General features: G+C 33.8%; 2 protein-coding genes across 2 annotated transcripts; one reads left to right on the forward strand and one right to left on the reverse strand.

Annotated features, from left to right (window-relative positions):
• Positions 1-1,730: 1,730 nt before the first annotated feature.
• LOC129005129 (uncharacterized) lies at positions 1,731-10,858 on the reverse strand. Its single transcript, XM_054433945.1, has 8 exons — positions 10,775-10,858; positions 9,804-10,043; positions 7,796-7,990; positions 6,818-7,165; positions 5,452-5,611; positions 4,325-4,531; positions 2,989-3,358; positions 1,731-1,859 (listed from the first exon to the last, which is right to left on the reverse strand). Exons 1-8 carry the CDS (start codon positions 10,815-10,817, stop codon positions 1,794-1,796), a joined length of 1,629 nt encoding a protein of 542 aa, XP_054289920.1. The 5' UTR covers positions 10,818-10,858; the 3' UTR covers positions 1,731-1,793.
• An 884-nt stretch (positions 10,859-11,742) lies between these two features.
• On the forward strand, positions 11,743-22,862 carry LOC129005131 (low-density lipoprotein receptor-related protein 1-like). The gene is made up of 8 exons (XM_054433947.1): positions 11,743-11,857; positions 13,244-13,400; positions 15,219-15,385; positions 16,469-16,670; positions 17,368-17,610; positions 18,694-19,075; positions 19,856-20,012; positions 22,589-22,862. Exons 1-8 carry the CDS (start codon positions 11,815-11,817, stop codon positions 22,789-22,791), a joined length of 1,554 nt encoding a protein of 517 aa, XP_054289922.1. The 5' UTR covers positions 11,743-11,814; the 3' UTR covers positions 22,792-22,862.
• Positions 22,863-23,947: the final 1,085 nt, after the last annotated feature.

The following is a 23,947-nucleotide window of genomic DNA, read 5'->3' on the forward strand; positions in this document are numbered from 1 at the left end:
GAATCTTTGAAAACGAACTCTAGAAATAAATCATACGTATGAGAGGAGAACCCCTAATAGAAATTACGTTTTTAGTTACCATCCGTCTCTCCGCTCGGTCATAAACTTTGAAATTACACCTCAAACGTAAAAATCGGTTAATAAAGATGGCTGGAAAAGGAATGCAAAAGAGAAAACATATATAATTTGGCATTTAAATATAATAAATTGAATTAAATAATATACTAACTAACCGAAATATAAAAGTAACAATAATTTTTATAATTTACCTGCAAAAACCAGAAGTAAAGTGTGGATAATTCTCAACTCCATGTTGGTTACTAAGAGCGACTAGGAATCAATCCCCTTGAGGCTATTGGTGCAGTACTCCAAGCTGTTGTGTTGAAACCACTGTATCTCTAGACAGAAACTAATCGAGAAATCAGTTCTGACTAAGAATATAAACAAACCCTGATAGCAAGTAAACAGTGATCTTAGATAGAGATTGAGAATGTTGATGAGCAATCTTCATGGAAAAATATTGAAAGATATCATTGTTGTCATTCCACTAATAGTCCATCGATAAGTCCATACCGTATTTATCGTAGTACACGAGTATACAAAAAATTGTTTTTAGTCTAGTAAAATATTGGTGTAATATAAAACGCCAGATCAACTGTGTAATCGTAGAGCGTTTTAACTGTAACAAACAATATTTGTTTTGTTTTATAAGTAAAATCTATAATAACTAGACAATCTATAATAACTATAATTTTAGTGAGTCGGTGGCTCAGTCGGTAGCGTCGCGGACTTCGGGCCCAAGGCAGCGATGTCGTGGGTTCGGATCCTGGTCACTGCCACTAAAATTTATCAGTACGTTCACCTTTGTACTGTACCGGCGCACTCCTTGCTTTGCTGTAAACGATCCACGCACGGGCGCTTAGTCTATGTGGACGGGCAAATTCAAGGTTAAAGGAGGCCACCAACCTAAAAAAAAATCCATATGCACAATATTAGCTATTGTTTTATCACCTTCAAGATTAAGGCTATGTTAGCCTCGTAGTAGGCACTGTTACGAAGTTTGAAAAATCAGCAGAGTAACTAAATTAAAATATAAAATTATTGTAAGAAAACCGTGGCTTATACATTGAAGGTTAAGATGTTTTTTCTTATAAACTGACATTTTTATTAGTTTAGTTAACACACATTTCTTATTTGAGAATACGAAATCTTAAATTTAATCTATTTCATATTCAATAGAAAGATCTAAAATAATTAAAGATTGCCCAACATTGTTAAATACAAACGTCATGGTAGTTATCCACATCATTTTCCAAAAGAGGCAAGAAATACAAATAATTGAAACAACTTATTATTAATTAGAGGCAACATTCAAACCATCGTTTTGTGTTTAAATTAAAAATGTTATCTTATCAAGCAATTAATGCAAACCGATCTAGGATTAAGCTACATTGTCTTCTTAATTATTAAACTTTCAAGCCGTGGCTAAAAACTCATAGCTTATAATCCTCAAGATTGTGTTTTTTTATCAGTAAACCATAGAAAAAAATATTATTCTTACTAATCGATCTATCAAGAACTATTTTCAAAAATTTAAAACCAAGTAATATAACACAAAGAATCTATCTTTTTAGTGTACTACAGTCTTGGTAAATATTTAAACAATTAGGTGCTAAATAGAAATTGAACGCACAGAAAGCTCTTTGTGGAGAAAAACAATACAATTTTATAAAACAACCCTTTATTCTTTAAAAGACAATAGGAGACAAAGTTTATCCCAGATTTATTTTCTTTTATTCTCTCCGTTTGTCGCTTTGTTTCTGAACTTCAGAATGGAATACCTTAATGCTCCAGATCCCCTGGAACAATGAAAAACACTTTAGGATCATCATAAGGATAAATAAATTTATTATATGCATACCATTATGGTAAAACTGATTAGTTTCTTTGACACAAGAGGGTCCTTAGGAAGATAGAATATTTTAAGTGAATGGTTTAATCAGTTACAGACTATGATGTTAAAGAATTTTGTGGTCTATAGGATAAGAGTGAATTTATTATAAAAAATTTTTTTACATAATTCGTCAGTTATGACTGTTTTTTATGGTTATATTTGTTATGAATTGGAAAGAATACGAAAATATTTTAGTAAATAGATGGATATTACCCTATAACTCACATAGTAACTTAAAATATCTGCGAAACAATAAGAAACCCTCTACAATGTACCTGTTCTGTTATGGAGCATACAATCAATTCTAAGGGTCGGTGGTTCAATTCCCACCAGAAATCGGTTCCGGACCTTGTTAATTTTTATATTTTTTTATTGGGCTGTCAAATTATAATCATAAAAATTTTGAGGGTAACAACATCAGGTGAAAACATTTCTCTCTAAATGAAACTAAAAAATTTCGATGGCCTTGTTAAACCCCCATGATAACAGGAGAGCTATTACCAAACAATTTCTTCTAGGTGTGGTAAAGCATTTTGTTGTAGTATAAGTAAGAGTAGTTTGGTTGGGGTTTTTATGTAATCTCACAATTGTATGCAGAAATGTATACTCATAAAAAAAACATATTTAGCCATTGGATAACCTTTGCACTAAGGAAGGGTTAAACACTTGTTTTACTGACCAGCGATTCTTTTTTGACATTTCGGTACGTTGTTGTACTATTGGTAATGACTCTGCAGGCTACAGCATGCGACCGCCACCATATCATAATTAGCCAAATTTATGTTTTGTTTAAGTATTCGTGTCCGTACGTTTGTTTGAGTTTATAACGACTATATTCACAACATTAAGGAGGAAGAGAATGTAGTTTAAACAAAACTGGTATTCTGCTCGAGAATGAACCATGGTGTCTTAACCAAAACACATAATCTCTGGGTAATACAGGTATTTTTACCTTTAATTTACTGATATTTCTCAAAATAATCAATTGATGTACATTGTATAGCATATAGAATGATCGACTGTACGATACTTACCCCTCTTTCGGCAGGTGCCTCATACACTTTGACAGGTCTTTTCCCGACCCATGTGACATTAAAAGCCCATACACTGTCTTGCTCCTTAGGGTTGTAATGGGCGAAATATACAACATTTCTGAATACATCCAAGCTGAAAACATCGGTCCAGTCCGCATCACCGATATCGTGGAATCTCACATCCCTTCCGTCATAGTCACACGAGGCGATATAGGGCCGACCTTTGAACTTGCCGGAGAAGAAAAGTCTTTGAGAAGGTACGTCTAGAGCTAAGCATCTAACTGTTCTATCCTGTAGGTTAAACCTCCTCAGGTTACTTCCGTCCAAACCAGCTCTGTACATGCTGTTGTTGGCAGCGAAGAAAATACTTCTGAAAAAGTGTTTTTGTGATAGAAACAGGATTATGTTGTAATAAAATAACACAAGAAGGTTATTTTTGGTTTGTTGCCACTTTTGTTGAACAAGGTAATTTAGCTTATTGACATGAAGTTAAGGTTGCAGCTAAAAACGAAAAAAGTAGTTTGAATATGGATTTTTTGTCCCACCTGAAGGTAGGAAAAAATGTCCGTCATAAGGTGTGAATATTTTAAGACGCTAAAGGCTAGGCTCTATCCCAGGAAAAATGACGTCAGATTATGCCTAGGGGGTTGCAGCATTATTATGTAGGCGATTGGTGGGACTTGATCCCGGGACCTCGGGGACCGAAGCCCCGCGCTTTACCACAGACCAGATTAAGTAAATTTGATTTAATAAAATGTCTAGGGATGAAGTACTTGTTCATAGTATAAAACGATGAACGAAGAGTAAAAACATATGAAGTTTGAACTTCGTCTGTAAAGAATAAAATAAAATATAAATAATACAATAAATACTCCATATTTCAACAACAACTCTTCATTTACAGCAGCAATACAAGATGATTGAAAACAAACTTACTAAGGTAAAAATATTAACCTTTTTTGTTATCTGAATCAGGTATCATGTCAAGAAAAGTGTGTTATGACAAAAACATAATATATCATACCGCGTGCCAAAACTGTATTTTTGGGCATCATTTTTTTAAAGTGATTAATTTTAGCCGTTAAACTTTAGGACATTCTGAAAAAGGCTACTTCAGGCACTATTTCTGAAATTATATTGTTTTGCAGTATCCTTAAAATCCCAAATATTTTAGTTTTGTCGCACATCAAATTTCACACTCCTACAAACTGTTAATGGCATTTATCTTAATCAAAAGTCTATCGTCTTAAATCCAAAAATAGTAAATGACATCTTAAAAACCACACATAGAAAAGTATAAACCCCTTATTCCTTATTCAAGTTAATATCTACTCACTCATCGTACGGATCTACAGCTATGTTATGAGGGAATGCAATTCCTGTGATGACGTCAGCAAGCACTTTTCTGTTGGTGCCGTCTAGACTGGCCGACTCTACAGTCTGGTGTATGTCTGACAGCCAGTACAGTCTGTCATGGACCCAGTCTACAGCCAGTCTGACAGGACCGTCCACTCCAGCCACTACCAAGCTGGGCTCACCTGTACTGGACAAGGAAACAAAATAACACCACTTTTGGGTTTTAACTGAACAAACTTTCTTCATAAGCACAGCACCTATGTTGGTACAAAATGTAAGTAAAATACGTTTACTAACACACTTCTATTGTATATTATTAAAATTTTAAACAACAAAGCAATTGTAATGTATTTTTTTATATAAGATAATTACGAGTATAATGACAGTAACAATGCCGAAAGCTTCCACGTTTACGAATCCAAATTCTCTTGTTTAACATAACAATATCAAATCATATTAACTAAGATTATTTATACGCTACTTTGGTATATGTGTTAATTAAAAATTAAGTCCGTTCCATAGAAATTTGTTATGTTTATATGTCTGTAAATCTTAACATCAAAATTAAATAACTCGTACAAAGCTTTAACCCATTTAAAAAAGTTTTCCTTATACTAAGCCCCGAAAACTTTCAATAGTTTGCCTACAAGACTTAAAAAATTTGAAAACAAAAACAAGTTTATTGGTGATTTATGGGATTGTCTTTTAGAAATAGAAAATAGTGATTATTTCTTTTACTCTGTTGTGTGGGACCTAAAATAAAATAATACGTAGATATAAATATTTATAAATCTTGGAAAGCTATAAAATAGTGTTTATGTTTAAGAAACAGATAATGTGCAGAAGTTTTTCATGTTTCTTTTGCATTTATAAATTAATAGAATAATATTTGACCGGTGTACCACCCACAATTATTACTCTTTGAGTTTATTGTATCCAAGTAGATTGTGCAAATCTACCAAATTAAGTTGATTAGCCTTGGTGGTTATTGTTTCGTGTACTGTAATATTTCTGAATCGTATAGATGTATGTAATACTGAAACAATAAAAATTTGTCCTATAAATAATAACAATAATGTAAAAATTATAACGAAAATGTATTTTTACCTTCTGATTTCTCCATTCCTTCCAAAGAAGATTGTGTTTGTTGAGTATTTATAATCTACAGCAAAAGCGTTGATATCAGTTTTATTGAGAAAAGTTGAATTTCTAGGATTAATAACGTCTATGATCGTAATTCCATGTTTTTCTCCCAAAAGAATAGTTACTGAAACATAAAAAAATACGTTAACTAATTATACTGAAGCTACGAAATTATAATTAGTTTTATGAACTTATATACTGTAACTATCTATGTACCAAAAGAATCGTCAAACACGAGTTTGACTTGAGTGTTATGGTTTGAAAACTATATAATTTGGTAATACATTATTATTGTTAATATTGGATAAAAGACCTATGTGTAAAATGAGCTAATCTAAGTAAAGTAGTTTCAAAGCCAAACGGTGTAAAAAATTTGTGAATAAAAAAATAATGTCGATCCAAATAGTTTCATCCACAATAACAATTATAAGTAGGGTACAATCCAAATACAAAAATGATGAATAAATAAAATGATGTCGATCCAAATAGTTTCATCCACAATAAAAATTATAAGTAGGGTACAATCCAAATACAAAAATGATGAATAAATAAAATGATGTCGATCCAAATAGTTTCATCTACAATAACAATTACAAGTAGAGTACAATCCAAATACAAAAATGATGAACTAATAAAATGATGTCGATCCAAATAGTTTCATCCACAATAACAATTACAAGTAGAGTACAAACAAAATACAAAAGTGCATAAATGAAACCATTTAGAGGTTTTTTTACTCCATAAATATGTTTTAGGTTTATAAATTGAAGGATTTATACGCTTCGTACTCATTAAGCACAAAGACATCAAACATCTTTTAAATCTAGGAGTAAAAAAAAATGTTACCTTAAGAAATGCTCAGCTATCAACAAGGAACATAAAACTGTTTATCTACAGTCTTTATCATGTTGGATTTGTCCTTATTTAAAGCTTCCACTCATAATTGTATTTACAAATATACAGAGTGTTCCGTAAGTACAAAACATTACGTATGGATTAGATGGGTCGAAATAAAACGTAAATAAAAATAATCAACCTTATCCGCCATTTTGAAACCAAAACAATGATTAATTGTTAGTGATTTTTTCACTAAAAGCTTATGGATCCCTATAACTGTAAATCTAATTCCATAGACATATTTTAATAATTATTATTTATATGTAAATTTATAAAAAAAAACATGGTGGATATTTCGCTAACAAGTCGTTTTTAGAACAAGTGTTATTCTTGATTATCATTTCATTTTGATCCATTTTATCAATTTATTATTTTTTTACTTACTTACATGCATTAACAAATATAAATCAAAACTTTTATGTAAGCCCAGTACCTGGGTCGTTGGAATGTGACGCGTCCAAAACACTATTCTGAACTATTCCCTCACTTGTATTATTGTTTTGATCCAACGTGTTATTCCCAACAATTTTATCTAGTTCAGAAATACTTTCTGTAGTGGTCTGCAGTAGAGTTATCATGTCCGTTGAATTAATCGTTTTACTTTCCTCTAAAGTGGCATTTGCTGGAACCTGAATTGGGACGTTGCTGGAGGGTGTAGCACTTTCATCTTGACGGTCGAAAATGTTTTTGAAAACAAGAACATACGTGTTGGGATGTGTTGAATTGATTGAGGCACTTGAATAGTGGATATCATCAGTACTGTGTTCAATACCTGTTAAACCTGTAAGATAATTTAAATCTTAAGAGGTCGTTGAATAATTGTTGTATGAATTATTAATTTAATGATTTTACGTGGTTTGTCAGTAATTTTCATTAGGTGGCTTGTGTATTAAAGTAGAATGATGTACAGAGTACCTTTATAACTTAATCTAAAAAATAGAAAAAATAATGCAAATATTTCTTTACAGAGCTTCTTGTATGTAACACCCCAACCTATCAAAATCCTACTTCTCTTGTGTAATGGAAGTAGGCCATTACTACAGGAAGAGCTGTATAACTGAGCTCTTACATTGATTATTCACTAAAGATATTATTATTTCAAAACCATGATCTCCTAAACTTCAAACAACAACTTTTTTCTACAACAACGTTGCAGTCTTTGCTAAAACAAGCGAACAAATCATAATGATTTGATAACAATCTTTTTAGACGTCAGTCAAAGAAATCCTTTAATATTTTTACCGTTTATATGTTTGTTGTATCTAAAATCTAGAATTTTATATTGCATTACCCTTTAGTTTTTGTTTCACAGATATCATTCGATTGATATATTTCCAAGCTTTTTAAACAAGGTATCATCTGGTAACAAAATAAAGGTGTGTTAAGCTTTTAGACGTATCGTATTACAAACCTCTCCTAGTAGTCGTATCCACTCCAGACATTGTGGTATTTGTAGGCGTATGGGTTTTATCTTCCTTTGAAGTAATATTGGAACTTATTTTTACCGGGACAATGCTTGAAGGTGCCGCAATCTCGTCTTGTTGGCCAAAAATGTTATTGTATACAAGAGCATATGTATTGAGCTGCGTTGAATTATCTGTTGAGCCTGGAAGGAAAATGTGTAATTAGGTGGAACCTATGATAACGATTCTTGCATAGAACCGTTTGTGTACATGAATATGTGAATTTAAAGTTGATGATCAAGGACGGCACACATTGACTGCACGTTTTGTGGACAAGTCGCAAAGAAAGTGATAAAACTAAATAAGATAGTAAATATACAGGGTGTTTCACGGGCTGCGTCTCGAAAGCCACGAAAGTTTACCGCCGTCGTGGCTTTCGTCCCCAGGATTATAACTACTCAAACCCTCGCTAATTGCCGTGGCTTACGTCCCCCCAGCTTATAGAGATAAACATTCGTGGCTTTCGGCCTGCGCCCGTTTCACGGGAACCCTGGCAAATTTTGGAAAATGGTTCTTTGGATTAAAACTAAAAAAATGTCCTTTAAAGCATGTCCTAAACTCACTCGTTTTCTAGTTATACGTAAAAATAGGTTTTTTTTAGGGTTTCAGTGTATCTGTTTAACATTTTGATCTCTAGATTTAAAAAATTGACGAGATATTTTGATAAAACGTGCATTGATGGATAGAATATTAAGTTGCAAAAATATTTCATTACTATTTTGGGCAAACCTGTTGGTTATGACAAATAAAAATAAGTTTAAAAATAAAATATAAAAAAAAATATGTTAAAGTTTATTTTTTGTTTTTGGCAGCTCTTCATGTAGTAACCATTCAAGCTTTTGGCTTGCAACTTTACTAAAAGTTGTAGAATTTAACGCAGAACAAGGAAATGTGAATTTATGTATACCTTTTATTGGGATTAACTTTTGTTATTTCTTTCTTCTTTTTTTTTTATAAAAATAGTTTAGTTGTTTATTGGTATAAATTTTGTTTATTTCGCTTAATTCAACAATTTGTTGATATTTTACAATATTCTAGATTTTGACAAAAATAATTCCAATAAAGGGTATACATAAGTTCACATTTCCTTGTTCTCCAATAAATCATACAACTATTGGTAAAGTTGCAAGCCAAAAGCTTGAATGGTTACTACATGAAGAGCTGTCAAAAGCAAAAAATAGTTTTTATCCAGATTTTTCCGAAAATATCTTATTTTTTAACTATTTTTTTAGTCATAACCAACATGTTTGCCCAAAATAGTAATGAAATCTCTTTGAAATTTAATATTATATCTATTAATGCAAGTTTTATATAAATATAATATTTTACAAAATATGTAATCAATTTTTCAAAAACGTTCAACAGATACACTAAACCCTAAAAAATCTATTATTACTTATAACTAGAAAACGAGTGAGCTTAGGACATTTTTTTCCAGTTTTGACCCAAGGAATCATTTCCTGAAGTTTGTAAGGGTTCCCATGAAAAACCCTGTATATCTAAACTGGTAATATTACTTCAGATATCCATAGAACTAACTATGTACATTTTAAAAATAAGTACCCAATTAACCTAATATAAAATAAGTTAATATTTTTCTATATTTTTAAGAAACCTCTTAAATAATATCTGACTCATTTTTGAAAAGAGAAATGGTAATTCGATAGGACGAGCACTAAATTAACAATTTAGGACCTAGTTGGGATACACAATACATATACATGTAGTCCGTTTAAAATTTGCCAATGAACTGGGCAAATTAATGTAAGTGTGTAAAGAATTAATGTATGTTAAATTAACGCTTTTCCCCATAATTTAACTGTTTATACTCTGCCTTCTGTTTTATCGTACTTCATCTATTTCTGTTCTAGTTATGCTTGCTAAAAAGAATGTAGAGATTGCTGTCTCAGGATTATGCAACTGATTCGTTTATCCATAAATTGTAAAGTAGCTTACCATCAAGAGTTGCTGGGTCTAGTGAAGTAGCTGATTGTACTTCTTGTATAGTTGTGTTTACTTTTAACGACTCATTGTTGTCAGTACAGTTGAAATTCATCACATCTCCTTTGTCATACAAAACATCTGCTTTGAGGCCGTACAAAGTAAAATTAAAGACTGGTTTCTTATCAAAACTTCTCAGTTCCTCCTCAAATATCGAAGCAGTGGTTCTGCATTTACAAGTGGCAGTGTTCAGACCTAGAATAGTAAAATAATCATACGCAAAATGATAAATGTATTCACTTAGATTGGTTAGTGTACTCACCATAAAATATAACGACAGCTAGTTTAAACACACGGAGAATCGACCCAGAACTAGCTGTCTTAGACCATTATTCCATTTACTTATTTCACTTTCTTTCAAAACATTGACCCTATCCCGCACAAAAAACAAACAATGATCGTTAACCTTTTTCATAAAAAATCGCTTTGTCATTTATGAACAAATGAATATAAAATGTTCACGAACAAAGATTAGTGTAATTATCAAAACATTAAAACGATGAAAAATGAACAATTCTTGTGTTTTTAAATTCTTTCAACTTTAAAAACTTTAGATTGACAAGTTCTCTTTGCTTGAAAGTAACTCGCTACAAAATTGTTACTTGAGATAACTTATTCACGTTTTTTGTCTTTTATAAAATCAAACTGAAAGATGTGACTATTAATTTAACAATCTTAGTCGACAGTTCATGTTAAATATGGTGTGTATTTAATCTGGTATAGTTTTAAAATTTATCTTTACACATTTTTACTATATTCGCTGACATTATTGAAACAACTTTTGCAATTTTCTTAAAAATTTACATCTTTAATGTATATTTAATTCCTACTGTGTATTCATAGATCTTTTTCGAATTATAATAAATACAGAATGATAATGGTTGTTTAAACATATTCACGATAAAAGTATGTCACTATTAACGTACCTGAAAGTAAAATAGTTACGAAGTACACACAAATTGCACTCATTGTACCTCACAACAAAAAGCACGGACTTCAGAGAATCGTACTGGACATTTAACTGATAAATATTAGCGAAATTTCGTCCATATGCATCTATTTGACCTTTGCCAATTCAGTTTTGATTCATTGCATTTATTTATCAACCATTTCGTATAGATCAACCATACTCAACGTTCATTTTATTGGCGATTCATCTCATATTTCTTAGAATGTTTTAAGTAGTTCTGTTAGCATATTTTACCTGGTCCAGGGATTTAATGGATGTAAGATTTAGGTAGGTGATAAAAGAAGTTAAAATATAAAGTAGATAAACTAAGTTTTTAATAGATACAGTAAGCCATAAACATGTATAAGTAAACATATTTTCAGACTCAATTAAATTTTGTGCTTTGACCATACAAAGCCCATTGGATGAATGTAACTATTTTTAATAAATCATGCAACAATCAAATAAAGTTGTCTATATAAATATTTTCGTCAACTACCATAAATGGACTATAGTGCACTTGTTAGATATCACATGTACAAACCCTTTTAACGTAAGAAATATATTATGAATTATAAGTTGATTTACAGTGAACGGGGGATTTGAGCTCTGAGTCATGGCCTATCAATCAGAAAACTTGGAATAGTGATTGCCAATATTAAAACCAGGGACTATAGGCCAAAGAACATTGAAAAACCAGCCAGCCACGTCACATCTCAAATGCAACCCTACGATACTAAATCAGGCAGTTACTTAATCAAGTAAACCTGTATCTAAATATATATATTTATACATATAAGACTACTCGTTTAGTAATTCACCTATTTATTCAGAACTATTGAATTCAGTTTACACTGTGGTCAGAAATCCCTGAAGATGTTCTCAGATGCACAATAGGTTTGTGTTGGCAATACCAACGCTATAAATGATAAAACAGCGATTGTTCAGGTCAAGGTTTATCAGCTTTGTTTGTTCTTGTGTCATTTGTTGTCCCGCCAATATGTATTTCTCTCTACCATGTGGGTTTTAACAGCTGCTGCATTCTTGGCTCCTATACTCGGTAAGTTTAGCTATAGATGGTTTAAAAGTCTAAAGTAGTGGAGCCAAGATAAATTTAAATTATAAGCTATTTTTAATTTTATACGATTACACGTTTAAAGATTCATTGAACAAGGTACTGAAATGTTAATTCAGCTTAGTGAAGTTAAACGAATTACATTTTCGACGTGTATAGTACAGCTTGGTAGTGTTTTTAATAAATGATTCCGGCTAAAAAATTGGTATAGCCTGTTTCGAAGTCACAAAAGTCTAACCTACTAAATAAAGCTTACTTTATAATGAGTGGACTCTCTCTTAATAGGGTTTTAGTATCTTTTTCCAAAATAATAAATAATATTTACTTTAATTAACAAAGCTTTGAGAATATTGCATGCGAGTATTTGACTCGCCTGACAAATATTATTATAACTGACCCCACATTATTACAGTAGCCTCACACAATTAGTACTTCAATTAATATGAATAACAAACTCGAGAAATGTATTCTGGGTAAACGAATCTAAATTAACTCTCTGCGTACACAGGTTTGTTGTAATTATCTTTTGTGTGTGCCACACCTGGTCATGACGTATGTTATACTTAAATTATGTAAATATAATTTAAAGATTAAATGAATATTTTATCTAACTATGCATTATAATTAAAGTTAGCTTTTAAAAATAATGATACGTTCTACCAGAGTATCGCGGCCCACAAATGTTATACCAGAAACTGTATGGATGATAAACATAAACAAATGACGTCACAGACCCTAATGTTCATAATGATGTTCATCCCAACTTATAGCGGTTACAGCTGGATTGGACATTTTTCACAGCTCAATTGGTATAAAATTACCTTATAACTTTCTTATTTTTGGAGAGTTAGCAACAATATTGGAGAACCACCGAGAATTAACAAAGAGAACCACCGAGAATATCGTTTGGTATTTGGATGTAAGCATTTTTCATCTGAAAACGGTGAGCGCATCCGTTTGTTAAGTTAGCGTACCCATTTATTATCGGCTATATTTTTATTTTATTTTTTGATAACTTACGAAAGTATTGGAAAACTATCGAGAAATAACTAAGAACTAACGATTGGTATGAACAAAAGCGGATACGCTAATATGGGTACACTAACTTCATGGACCTCGCAAACATGTCGTAATAGCAATAAATACACAAAAGATAGTTTGTTTCCTCATTGGTAATAGTTAGACCGAAATAAATTATCTCAAATCTGCTACCAAATAAATCTAGGAACAGGTATGGGTTAAGGTTTGATTTATGAAATAAAATAACGATACGTTGTTTGAAAGTTTGTAGGCATATTTTGAGAAATATGCTGCTTATTAAAACCTTTTACACCTGAACAACCATCCATTACCACTCTCTGTTTTTCGCAGCCTGCAGTGCGTTCCCCGGTCATATCGAGTACCAGGGATGCTTCAGCAAACTTGATCTTCACCGACGTTCTGGTCGAATGATTCATCCTTTTGATGCTGACAAATGCTTCAAATTGTGTTCAGGCAATGGACATCATTATACTGGACTTGATAGTATGTAAGTAGGTACAAAAAAAAATCTAACTATTCGCGGATAAGTTGTATTGCTTTCCCTCTTAAACTGTGTTTTATGAAATCTAGTTTATTGTGATGTGAAAATTACAAATAATATTTTCTTACATGAGAGTGATGATTATGATAAATTGTTGAGTAGGCTGAGGAAATTTTACAGAAAGGTTTGCAATTACTAACTGAATACTCGGTAAAAATAATGGTCAAAAAACAAATGTCACTACGTTTGAAGTATACTTTATTCATAAAGGGCTTAAAGTAGCTACATTTAAAGTACAGAAAATAGAAATAAATATACAATTCACACAAACTGCGACGAGTCGTTCTGTGATGTTGAGTTGTAAAAGTAATCATAAATTGTGTTTAATCCTATCCTAACAACGGTTGCTGCAGACTACAGTCCCGCAATATCACACTAAATAATATTTGTCTCTTTTTGCCAAGTAAACAAGTCACAAGCTACTGTAAGCCCGGCTTGAATAGGATTGTGTTTATGTCCGCTTGTTAAGCTTGTACATCTATCTTGAAAAATATTAAGTAATAATAAATTTTATAAAATGTCAAAGAAACATTACTGACATGCAGCTTAGGATTCATCTTGCAAAATTTGAAGTTACTAGTTAAATGAATATTGCCTTCGAAGGATCACATGTCTAGCCACTCACAGCTGTAATCATTGACTCATCTAGTTTATGGTAGTTGGCTAAAGTTAATAGTTATAAAGTTAGCTGGGTAGCTGTGTGGTTTTAGTGCTCGTACAATCAAAAGGTCGCCGGTTTGATCCTGAGAAAGATTAGAAGATTTTTGATACTTAAAAACTGGACCCAGCTATCCTGATCATTGGTCTGGTTTTCTAATAAATGTCCTGGCTAATGAAACAGCTGGTCTTAGTCAGTAACGATGCCAAAGAAGACATCTCACTTCATTTTATACTCTTGTCCTTCACTCATATTCTGGTAAAAACACACACATGCAGCATCCCCATCTCAACTGGTACAACAATAATAATATGAAAGGCGTGTAAATAATATGCTATCAATGGTCAGGATTCTAAATTATGGTTTAGGTCTAACCTAAGTGAATAAATACAAACATTTAATACTACGCAGTCTATTTATAGGAGTTTTGGTTGGTAAATTCCCCAAAGTAAAGATTACTTCATTTATAATATTTATTCTTAACAATTTAGGATTAAAGATAATCTAATAATTGCAACTTACGTCAATCAATCCAGTTATGGAGGACGCACGTTTCGACCTTTAGGTAATCTTCTGCTCCGCTGTTGCACTAGGTTATTCCATACTTATTGCATACTACTCACTGTGTGCCGCCGCAGTCCCTAGCCCGTTCAGCCGTGCGCACGGTGATCGTTTTATTTAAACGTCTTCGTCTTCGACAGTGTCGTGTTTTTATGTTTACGTGGTCATAATATGTTTTTCAATGTAAAATATTTGACGCGGTTGCTGCACCAACAATACAACTAAGTATTGAATAACCTAGTGCAACAGCGGAGCAGAAGATTACCTAAAGGTCGAAACGTGCGTCCTCCATAACTGGATTGATTGATCTAAGTTGCAATTATTAATTTATACATCCATCCGTTTGCTACAAATCAATCATGATTAAAGATAATCGTATGCTTTAAGGTAACCTAATAAAGATAGGTCGTGAATCGATCGTAATGATTAGGTCAAGGGGTTTCCATCATTACTAAGGATCTTTTATTAACAAACGTGTTAAGAGAATATTTGTAGGTAGCTAAAGAGTATGTTGCACATTGCTGAAAGATTTTTTAACGTTTTAGGAACTCCATATGCTACTGCGGAAAGGATATTTTGGGCCAAATTAGCAAGGTAGAGAGCAGTCTGTGTAAGCCTTGTAAGGACAACACAACCCTCTACTGTGGAGGGGTGCTCAAGATATCTGTGTATGAGATTGAGAGTAATGTGATTACTGATACCATCGGCAAGGGTGAGTACTTAAACCTCGATAATAAGCTCTAACGTTACAAGTTTATCTGTACATGAAAACAGTGTATGAATCGTACAAAAATATACATCTTTGCAATATTGAATATAGGAAGCACCTTTAATAGCTTACCGATCCAAAGTTTGCAGAAAATAAAATTATTTATAATACCTTAACAAGTTTTGTATTATTTTTTATTTGTATCCTTATACATAGTAAATGGAGAAAGTATTGTTTTCGTAAAACTTTTAGAAATTGAGTTGTAAGTGGAAATATATTCGGGCCCCCTGAACTCTAAAAGTAGTTTTCGAAGTGAAATGTGTGTGTGAGCTACAATAGAGGTGTGTGAAGCTACAGATTACACCTTTCGAAAGCTTTTATTTTATTATTTATATTTTATTCCACAAAAACTGTTTAAACGATTCGCATTAAAATTAAGTTATGTTCCTCACAGCTGTGAGGAACTTTGTAGCTTTGAGGAACTTTGAGGAAATTTGTAGCTACAAACAAAATGGTACAACTCTCATTTCTTTAAAAATTACCGTTCAAAAGTTATCGCAGTTTTTTTATTTCCCCATAAAATATCATAGTTACTCCCTCCGCTTACCTAAAGGTTATTGACAAGGTAAAGGGAGAAAATAAGTGTTATATTGCTTATACCTTTATTTCTCTATATAGGGATAGATGTCCCATTCAAATGTTAATTTTGTGACAAGTTTTTGAATGAATATGAGTGTATTTGAATTTAGCTCCCAACAGAGTGCGCCAACGTGATTTACGTCAATGATTTCTGTTGAATCTGTCATTTTTTACAAAGCCCTTGAAAAGACAACTACTTGTGTACTATAAACACTTGATACAACTTTGGCTATCAAAGTAGAAAAAAGCTTAGAAAAATAGAACTTTTGGATCAGCATTCGCTGTAAGTGGAACTTAGTTTTCTTTTTTAAACATTGGCTACATGATCTAATCACATGGCTAGTCACATTATGTCTAATTAAGTATACAAAAGTCAATAATTGAGATTTACAGATATTATAATTACAAATTATCTTGCTCTTCCCACTAAGTATGCGTCTTTTTCAGACCAAGATAGCAACAAGGTCACCGAGAATAAGTTTGACGAAGAGCCTTACATACTCATTGCCGGAAAAGAGAATATATCTTTATACAACTCAAACACACATGAATTGCAAACTTTAGTGAAGCATGAACACAAAATAGATGCCATAGACTACCATCTTGGAAGACAAGAGGGGTTTTTCATTTCGTACTACGGGCTATGGAGGTATAATTAGAAAATCACATTGGTTTAATTCATGACACTTTTAAAAAGGAAAACAGGATGACACTATTTCAATTGAGGAAATGTGATTTGAATAAGGTTTATGTACGTATTAAGTATGTTTGACAGTATTTTTTTCATGCAGTAATTCTTATAAGGAAGACATTTTAAATAGTCTGTACATATAAATTACGACGTATACAATTATAGGGATAAAAACTACCTAAAGGAAATTTTCAGACACATAGAGTTAAACCATGTTCGAGTTACTTTTCTAGTTTTACTTCATTATAAGTTGTTTACATGGATTAATCCCTATAATTAATTGGAAATAAAGTAGGTTTGTAAGTAATGATAGGATTAAAACTCTTCCAGGAAAATAAAGGGGTTCATAATAGATCAGATAAAATGTTTCCAATGCTTCTGATAAATAAATATAGCTTTTTGTACTAATTTTTATATCTACTCAACCACATTTACTACATAGATTTTTAAACCTAAAACTTCTAGTTATGAACGTATATTACTTAGAAAATCTGTATGAAAATATGGTAAATATTTATTTACTTGTAGTATAATCCCAGATAGGTACAAATTATGACATAAAAAGCTCAATAAATTAACAATGTCCACAAAATACCACTCAGTTCATTTGACCTGCTGTTTTATACATCTATCTAACAAAATTTATTTCATCTAGGTTTCCGCTGTTTAAGAAAGATGCTGAAGAGGAAGATGATGTAAAGTTTGTGGCTCATCTCACTAGATGTCCGACTTTCGCTGTAGATTGGGTCCATGGTACTATATACTGGCCGAACTGCTACTCACATATCATAACCTTTATTAACTTCAACGACACCGGTGATAACTACAATGAAGAACTCCTGGTTAAGCCCCCTGAAGGTGCTTGGGCTTACGCCATGGCAGTGGATCCATATAAAGGGTTTGTTCTTTACATTTTTTATTGAAGTTAAAAACGTTAAATATAAATTGTGTTTGTGGTGTATGCTTTAACTCTGTGATGTATGTTGAAAAATAAGGAATGGGTAAAAGCATATTTTTCATGACTTTAAGTTAATTTTATTTTTGGGTTGTTGCCTTCTTGTTTATCACATTAATTTACAAAGCTGTTAAATAATTTGTTGGAAATTTAATAATTGGTATCTTGGATGGTGACCGGTTTCGACACTCTAGGAACACAGTTGTATGTGATTAAGATCTTAAAGAACATAAACACTAACACAGACATTCATTTTACGAAATAAAAACACTGCATGGCAATACAACCATAATAATCACAAATACTTCACCTCATGCCCCTCGAATTGCTATTATCAGCAAGTCTATCAGCATTATTGCTGATAATACCAATACTATGGGTAGGTGAGGGAAGGACAGGGCAACATCCAGTATAGGCCTACACCCTGAACTCTCGATCGTGATATATTATTATTATTAAGGCCATGTAGTTTATTCGTAACTTTTTCTGAGTGACTTCCCGTATAGCTTGATAATGACACACAAGAGTGTAGAAACTGGTCGTCATTCAGTTGACCACGGGTTACAATGGTAAAGAGGTATTTTAACTCTTGTATAGGAAAATGTAGTGGCGGATATTATGTTTGATAGTTTTTAGTTTTTTTTTTTTTTTTAAGTATCTACACAAGAGCATGTTCTGAATGGAGATTAATCGATGGTAAAAAGTATGTAATTTTCGCCGACCTTTCGTTATACAGCAAAAATTGATTAACCACAAAAAAATTGTATGAGTCTAAAAACAGTATCGCTTGGAATCAAACCAGCAACCTTCGGAATCGAAGGCGAGCACTTTAGCCACGAGGCTACCTAGTCAATTATTGCGCAAAATTATTAAGAATACATGTTCTATCTTGATAAACATAAGATAACATATAATAAATATAAAAAACCCATATAAGAAACATATAATGAAGTCACCATGCTTCTTAAGGGATGCTACTTAGGCTCAAAGAAAGTATACCATTCACATTTTACCTCTACTTTACAGTTTGTTGTTCTGGAGTTCAGGCGCTACTCTCTGGTCGTGTCGCCTGGACGGACGTGGTCTTACCAAGGTCATCCCATCGTTCGGAGTCAACCGAGTGTCCTCCATGTCTCTCGACCTCGCTACGGAGAGAATATACTTCACAGGTTTGGATAAACACGACAAGAACACGTCCAAGGTGTACTACACAAGCTATAGTGGAACGATCTCACATCCTCTGCAGTTCCAGGACTACGAGGAAGGAAGCAGAATTCTCAGTTTCGGAATTTTCAATCACCACATTTATTTTGTTAAGACTATCGATGGCAACTCGACGATGCTGATGGCGTCAAAACTGGAATACAACCATATGCCAACGATTATCCTGCAAGACGAAGACATTCAGGTACCAGTGAAACGATTATTGCAAATAAATAGTTTATGTATTCAAAGTGCTTGGTTTTGTCACACAAGTTTAAATATTATCTTTCAAAAATACTCATATTTTAATTACCTTAAAAATATTAACGTGGGAAAACTGAAATTGTCAAAAAAAGTTATTTTTATATATTATATATTTGCCAGAATATATACATACAATGATCAAAACAATTTTGTTTACCACATTGATTTTTTTAATGTGGAAATGGTCTTGCAATCTTCTTTGGGCTGATCCCAATATGTTTTAGTTTTAATTGATTAATTCAGACATATATTTCATCTAACTTTTACGATAATATGGTCAAGACGTTTCGTAACTGAATACTCAATTAATTTAAAACTACCAAAGAAGAACCAGCATGAGAACCAGCTCTTACGCAACATCTCTTTCTTACATAACATACAAAATGGTATACACTATAGTAGTCTTAACCGATTATCTTACTATCGTAATTTAATTTGTAATACAACTAATATAACACATGCAAATACAATAGTTCAATAATCTTAAACTCATTGTACATCTGACCATCGTACATTCTTTACGCAGGAATTACGTTGTTTACGATTTTTAATAACCAACAATATATGTGATTATATAAAAAAAAAATCTTTTAAAATCATACAATACTAATACATTACAATTCTGTCTACGGTTTAGTGTACTTAATGAAACCTACTTCATCACTATACTGTTAACGTTTACTGTACCATACGTTAATACTGTACACTATTTGTTTTTTAGGTTATAAAACTAGTCCATGGCAGCCTTCAGGGTCCTGGAAAGATAGATGAATGCACCTACCATAATTGTTCGCACATGTGCATCGTAGAGACCTCACTGCCACGTTGTTACTGTCCGCATTACTTCCAACTCGAGAATGACAACAAAACATGCGTTTGTGAGTGTACCATACACTATGAAACTTATGAACTTATTAACTTATGAAACTATGATAAATTGCTAAACTGACCAGAAAGAAGCCATGAGTTATAAACTTAATTACTGCTTGAGCTATTATAGTGTACATGCAAAGCACTTGTGAATGCACAGGAAGTTGGAAATAGGCTGGTAGTAGTGAAGGGATCTATGAAGCTGATTAAGGAGTTATGGTACTCATTATAAATCGGTACTAAAAGGAATATATGAATAGTATAGATTTGCTGTATCTTACATAACATCTAACTGTTAACATAAAATAAGGTTACTAACCTGTCGTCAATCAGTCCTATATTGTCGTGGATGACTATAATTTCGGTCTTAAATCCCCATTTTCAAATCTTCTCTCCAGTCGTCAAATGTCAAACATATCCTCTTGGACTAGCCGTCGTCAAAATTATTTCACACATAAACACATACAGAAACATTTATAATTGGCCGGCCTCACGCGCATGTAGTTTTGTAATTATAAATGTTTCTGTACGTGTTTATGTGTGAAGTAATTTCGACGACGGCTAGTGCAAGAGGATACGTTTGATATTTGACAACTGAAGAGAAGATTTGAAATTAGGATTTTAACCCCGAAACTATAGTCATCGACGACAATATAGCACTGATTGACGACAGGTTAGTAACCTCATGTTATGTCAATAAATCAATCCTGGAGGCAAATTATGTATAAATCTCCTGAAGAGGCTGAGGAGGAGCCACAAGTAGTGGTGGCAGTTCTGGCAGTGATGAAGGTGCTGATAGTGCTGCTGGGGGCTGGTGTGCTGATAGTCCTGCTGGTGGCTGGTAGCTGGTGTGCTGATGTGCTGATGTGTCTCCGTGATATTGGTAGTCTTACCTGCATCTTACATAACATCTCACTTTATGTACAGTAAGTCCTGGAGAAGCTGAGGAGGAGCCACTAGCAGTGATGGTGGCTCTGGGACTAATGAAAGTGCTGATAGTGCTGCTGGGGGCTGGTGTGCTGATGTGCTGATGTGTATCCGTGATATTGGTAGTCTTACCTGCATCTTACATAACATCTCACTTTATGTACAGTAAGTCCTGGGGAAGCTGAGGAGGAGCCACTAGCAGTGATGGAGCCTGGGACTAATGAAAGTGCTGATAGTGCTGCTGGGGGCTGGTGTGCTGATATGCTGATGTGTATCCGTGATATTGGTAGTCTTACCTGCATCTTACATAACATCTCACTTTATGTACAGTAAGTCCTGGGGAAGCTGAGGAGGAGCCACTAGTAGTGACGTCAGCTCTGGGACTGATGATGGTGCTGATAGTGCTGCTGGGGGCTGGTGTGCTGATGTGCTGATGTGTATCCGTGATATTGGTAGTCTTACCTGCATCTTACATAACATCTCACTTTATGTACAGTAAGTCCTGGGGAAGCTGATTAGGAGCCACTAGTAGTGACGTCAGCTCTGGGACTGATGATGGTGCTGATAGTGCTGCTGGGGGCTGGTGTGCTGATGTGCTGATGTGTATCCGTGATATTGGTAGTCTTACCTGCATCTTACATAACATCTCACTTTATGTACAGTAAGTCCTGGGGAAGCTGAGTAGGAGCCACTAGTAGTGACGTCAGCTCTGGGACTGATGATGGTGCTGATAGTGCTGCTGGGGGCTGGTGTGCTGATGTGCTGATGTGTATCCGTGATATTGGTAGTCTTACCTGCATCTTACATAACATCTCACTTTATGTACAGTAAGTCCTGGGGAAGCTGAGTAGGAGCCACTAGTAGTGACGTCAGCTCTGGGACTGATGATGGTGCTGATAGTGCTGCTGGGCACTGGCGTGCTGATAATGTCTCAGTGGGATTTGTAGTCTTACCTGCATCTTACATAACATCTCACTTTATGCACAGTAAGTCCTGGGGAAGCTGAGTAGGAGCCACTAGTAGTGACGTCAGTTCTGGCAGTGATGAAGGTGCTGATAGTGCTGCTGGGGGCTGGTGTGCTGATATAGCTGCGGGGGGCTGGTGTGCTGATGTGCTGATGTGTTTCCGTGATATTGGTAGTCTAGTCTGTATCTTACATAACATCTAACCTTTTGTACAGTGAGTCCTAGAGTAGCTGAGGAGGAGCCACTAGTAGTGACGTCAGCTCTGGGACTGATGAAGGTGCTGATAGTGCTGCTGGGCACTGGCGTGCTGATAATGTCTCAGTTGGATTTGTAGTCTTACCTGCATCTTACATAACATCTCACTTTATGTACAGTAAGTCCTGGGGAAGCTGAGTAGGAGGCACTAGTAGTGACGTCAGCTCTGGGACTGATGAAGGTGCTGATAGTGCTGCTGGGGGCTGGTGTGCTGATAATGTCTTAGTGGGATTTGTAGTATTACCTGCATCTTACATAACATCTAACCATTTGTACAGTAAGTCCTAGAGTAGCTGAGGAGGAGCCACTAGTAGTGACGTCAGCTCTGGGACTGATGAAGGTGCTGATAGTGCTGCTGGGGGCTGGTGTGCTGATAATGTCTTAGTGGGATTTGTAGTCTTACCTGCATCTTACATAACATCTCACTTTATGTACAGTAAGTCCTGGGGAAGCTGAGGAGGAGCCACTAGTAGTGAGGGTGGCACTGGGACTGATGAAAGTGCTGATAGTGCTGCTGGGGGCTGGTGTGCTGATGTGTCTTTGTGATAAGCTGTGGTCTCAGCTGCACCCTAATGTTGTGAGGATCAACGTTCAACGCACCCTAAGACACGGAAGACCAGATGGAGAAAACCTTATATAACCAACAACAGATTGTGGACGATTTGACTTACTGGGTAGTTCTAACAATTAAAGCTTTACTTGTAAATGTTATATTTTTGAAATTTAAAATTTTCTTTTAATTTTTTTACTAATGGTCCTAATTCTTCTTAGATTTTTGTAGAAATATTGTGTTTTAATTGAAGTATGAAAATAGGGGAGGTTGAAGCAAGCTTCTTCAGTATTTATGTTGCTTTGTTGCAAATTGTCCAGTTATTATTTTATGTGCAAAGATAGACTTAAACACTCAGCACCTTCATAAAAAGTGTTTTATGGCAAAACTTACGGTAAAGAGATTTTTCCTTAACTTCCAGCGTATCCGGTGTATGACATATAAAACCACACAACATAAACATAACACACAACATAAAACCACACTATCTTGAATTCGAATCCAGGAAACTCATGCATTCAGATAAGATTTGATTCAGATTTGTAGGGGCATTCAAGAGCAACCGAAGCTCATTTCAGTTGTCTGGTTCTCCGCTAGCTCAGGTACAAGTTATTGCTTGAATCCTTCTTTATCGTATAAGCTGACCTCTACTGTGTAACTGCAAATGTTCACTGTTCACTCAAAAACAATCTTTCATTATTTGATTCCGAATCACCACATTATTTTAGTTTACTGTAAATAAGAATATTTAAACACTGTTCGTAAAATACTAGATTGTAATGCGATAACACAGATTAGATGTGTTAAAAACTATAACAAAATTATAAAATTTTCCCTAAACAAAAAAGTTTTCTTTCCACTTTAATCAAGTGCAATTTTAGTTATAGTAGACTATTTGTTACGATGAAAAAAAATCACGGAATAAATCAATAAAATGTAATGCAAGATTATTTTTTTGTTATACTATCAGCAGGATTTGCTAGAATATTTTGCAAACATCAGTGGAACTGCGGTTGCCCAACATGAACACAAAGAACATTTTCCTGGCTAATTCCTTTTCCGTTTCTACAGAATACCACAACATTTATTTAATTACACCACACTACAAATTTAGCTTTTCTTCGCGTTTAATTAAAATTTTATATCTTCTAACCTTTTAAGAGGCGATTAGAAATTTCCCCTTCATTATTAAACGGTTTTAAATTCCTATGCATTATTTTTTGTATTAGTGAATTTTGAACTCGTA

This window comes from Macrosteles quadrilineatus, unplaced genomic scaffold (assembly GCF_028750875.1).
Source record: "Macrosteles quadrilineatus isolate MER2022 unplaced genomic scaffold, UCM_ALF_1.0 Scaffold_16__1_contigs__length_3527350, whole genome shotgun sequence".
Taxonomy (NCBI): Eukaryota; Metazoa; Arthropoda; class Insecta; order Hemiptera; family Cicadellidae; genus Macrosteles; species Macrosteles quadrilineatus.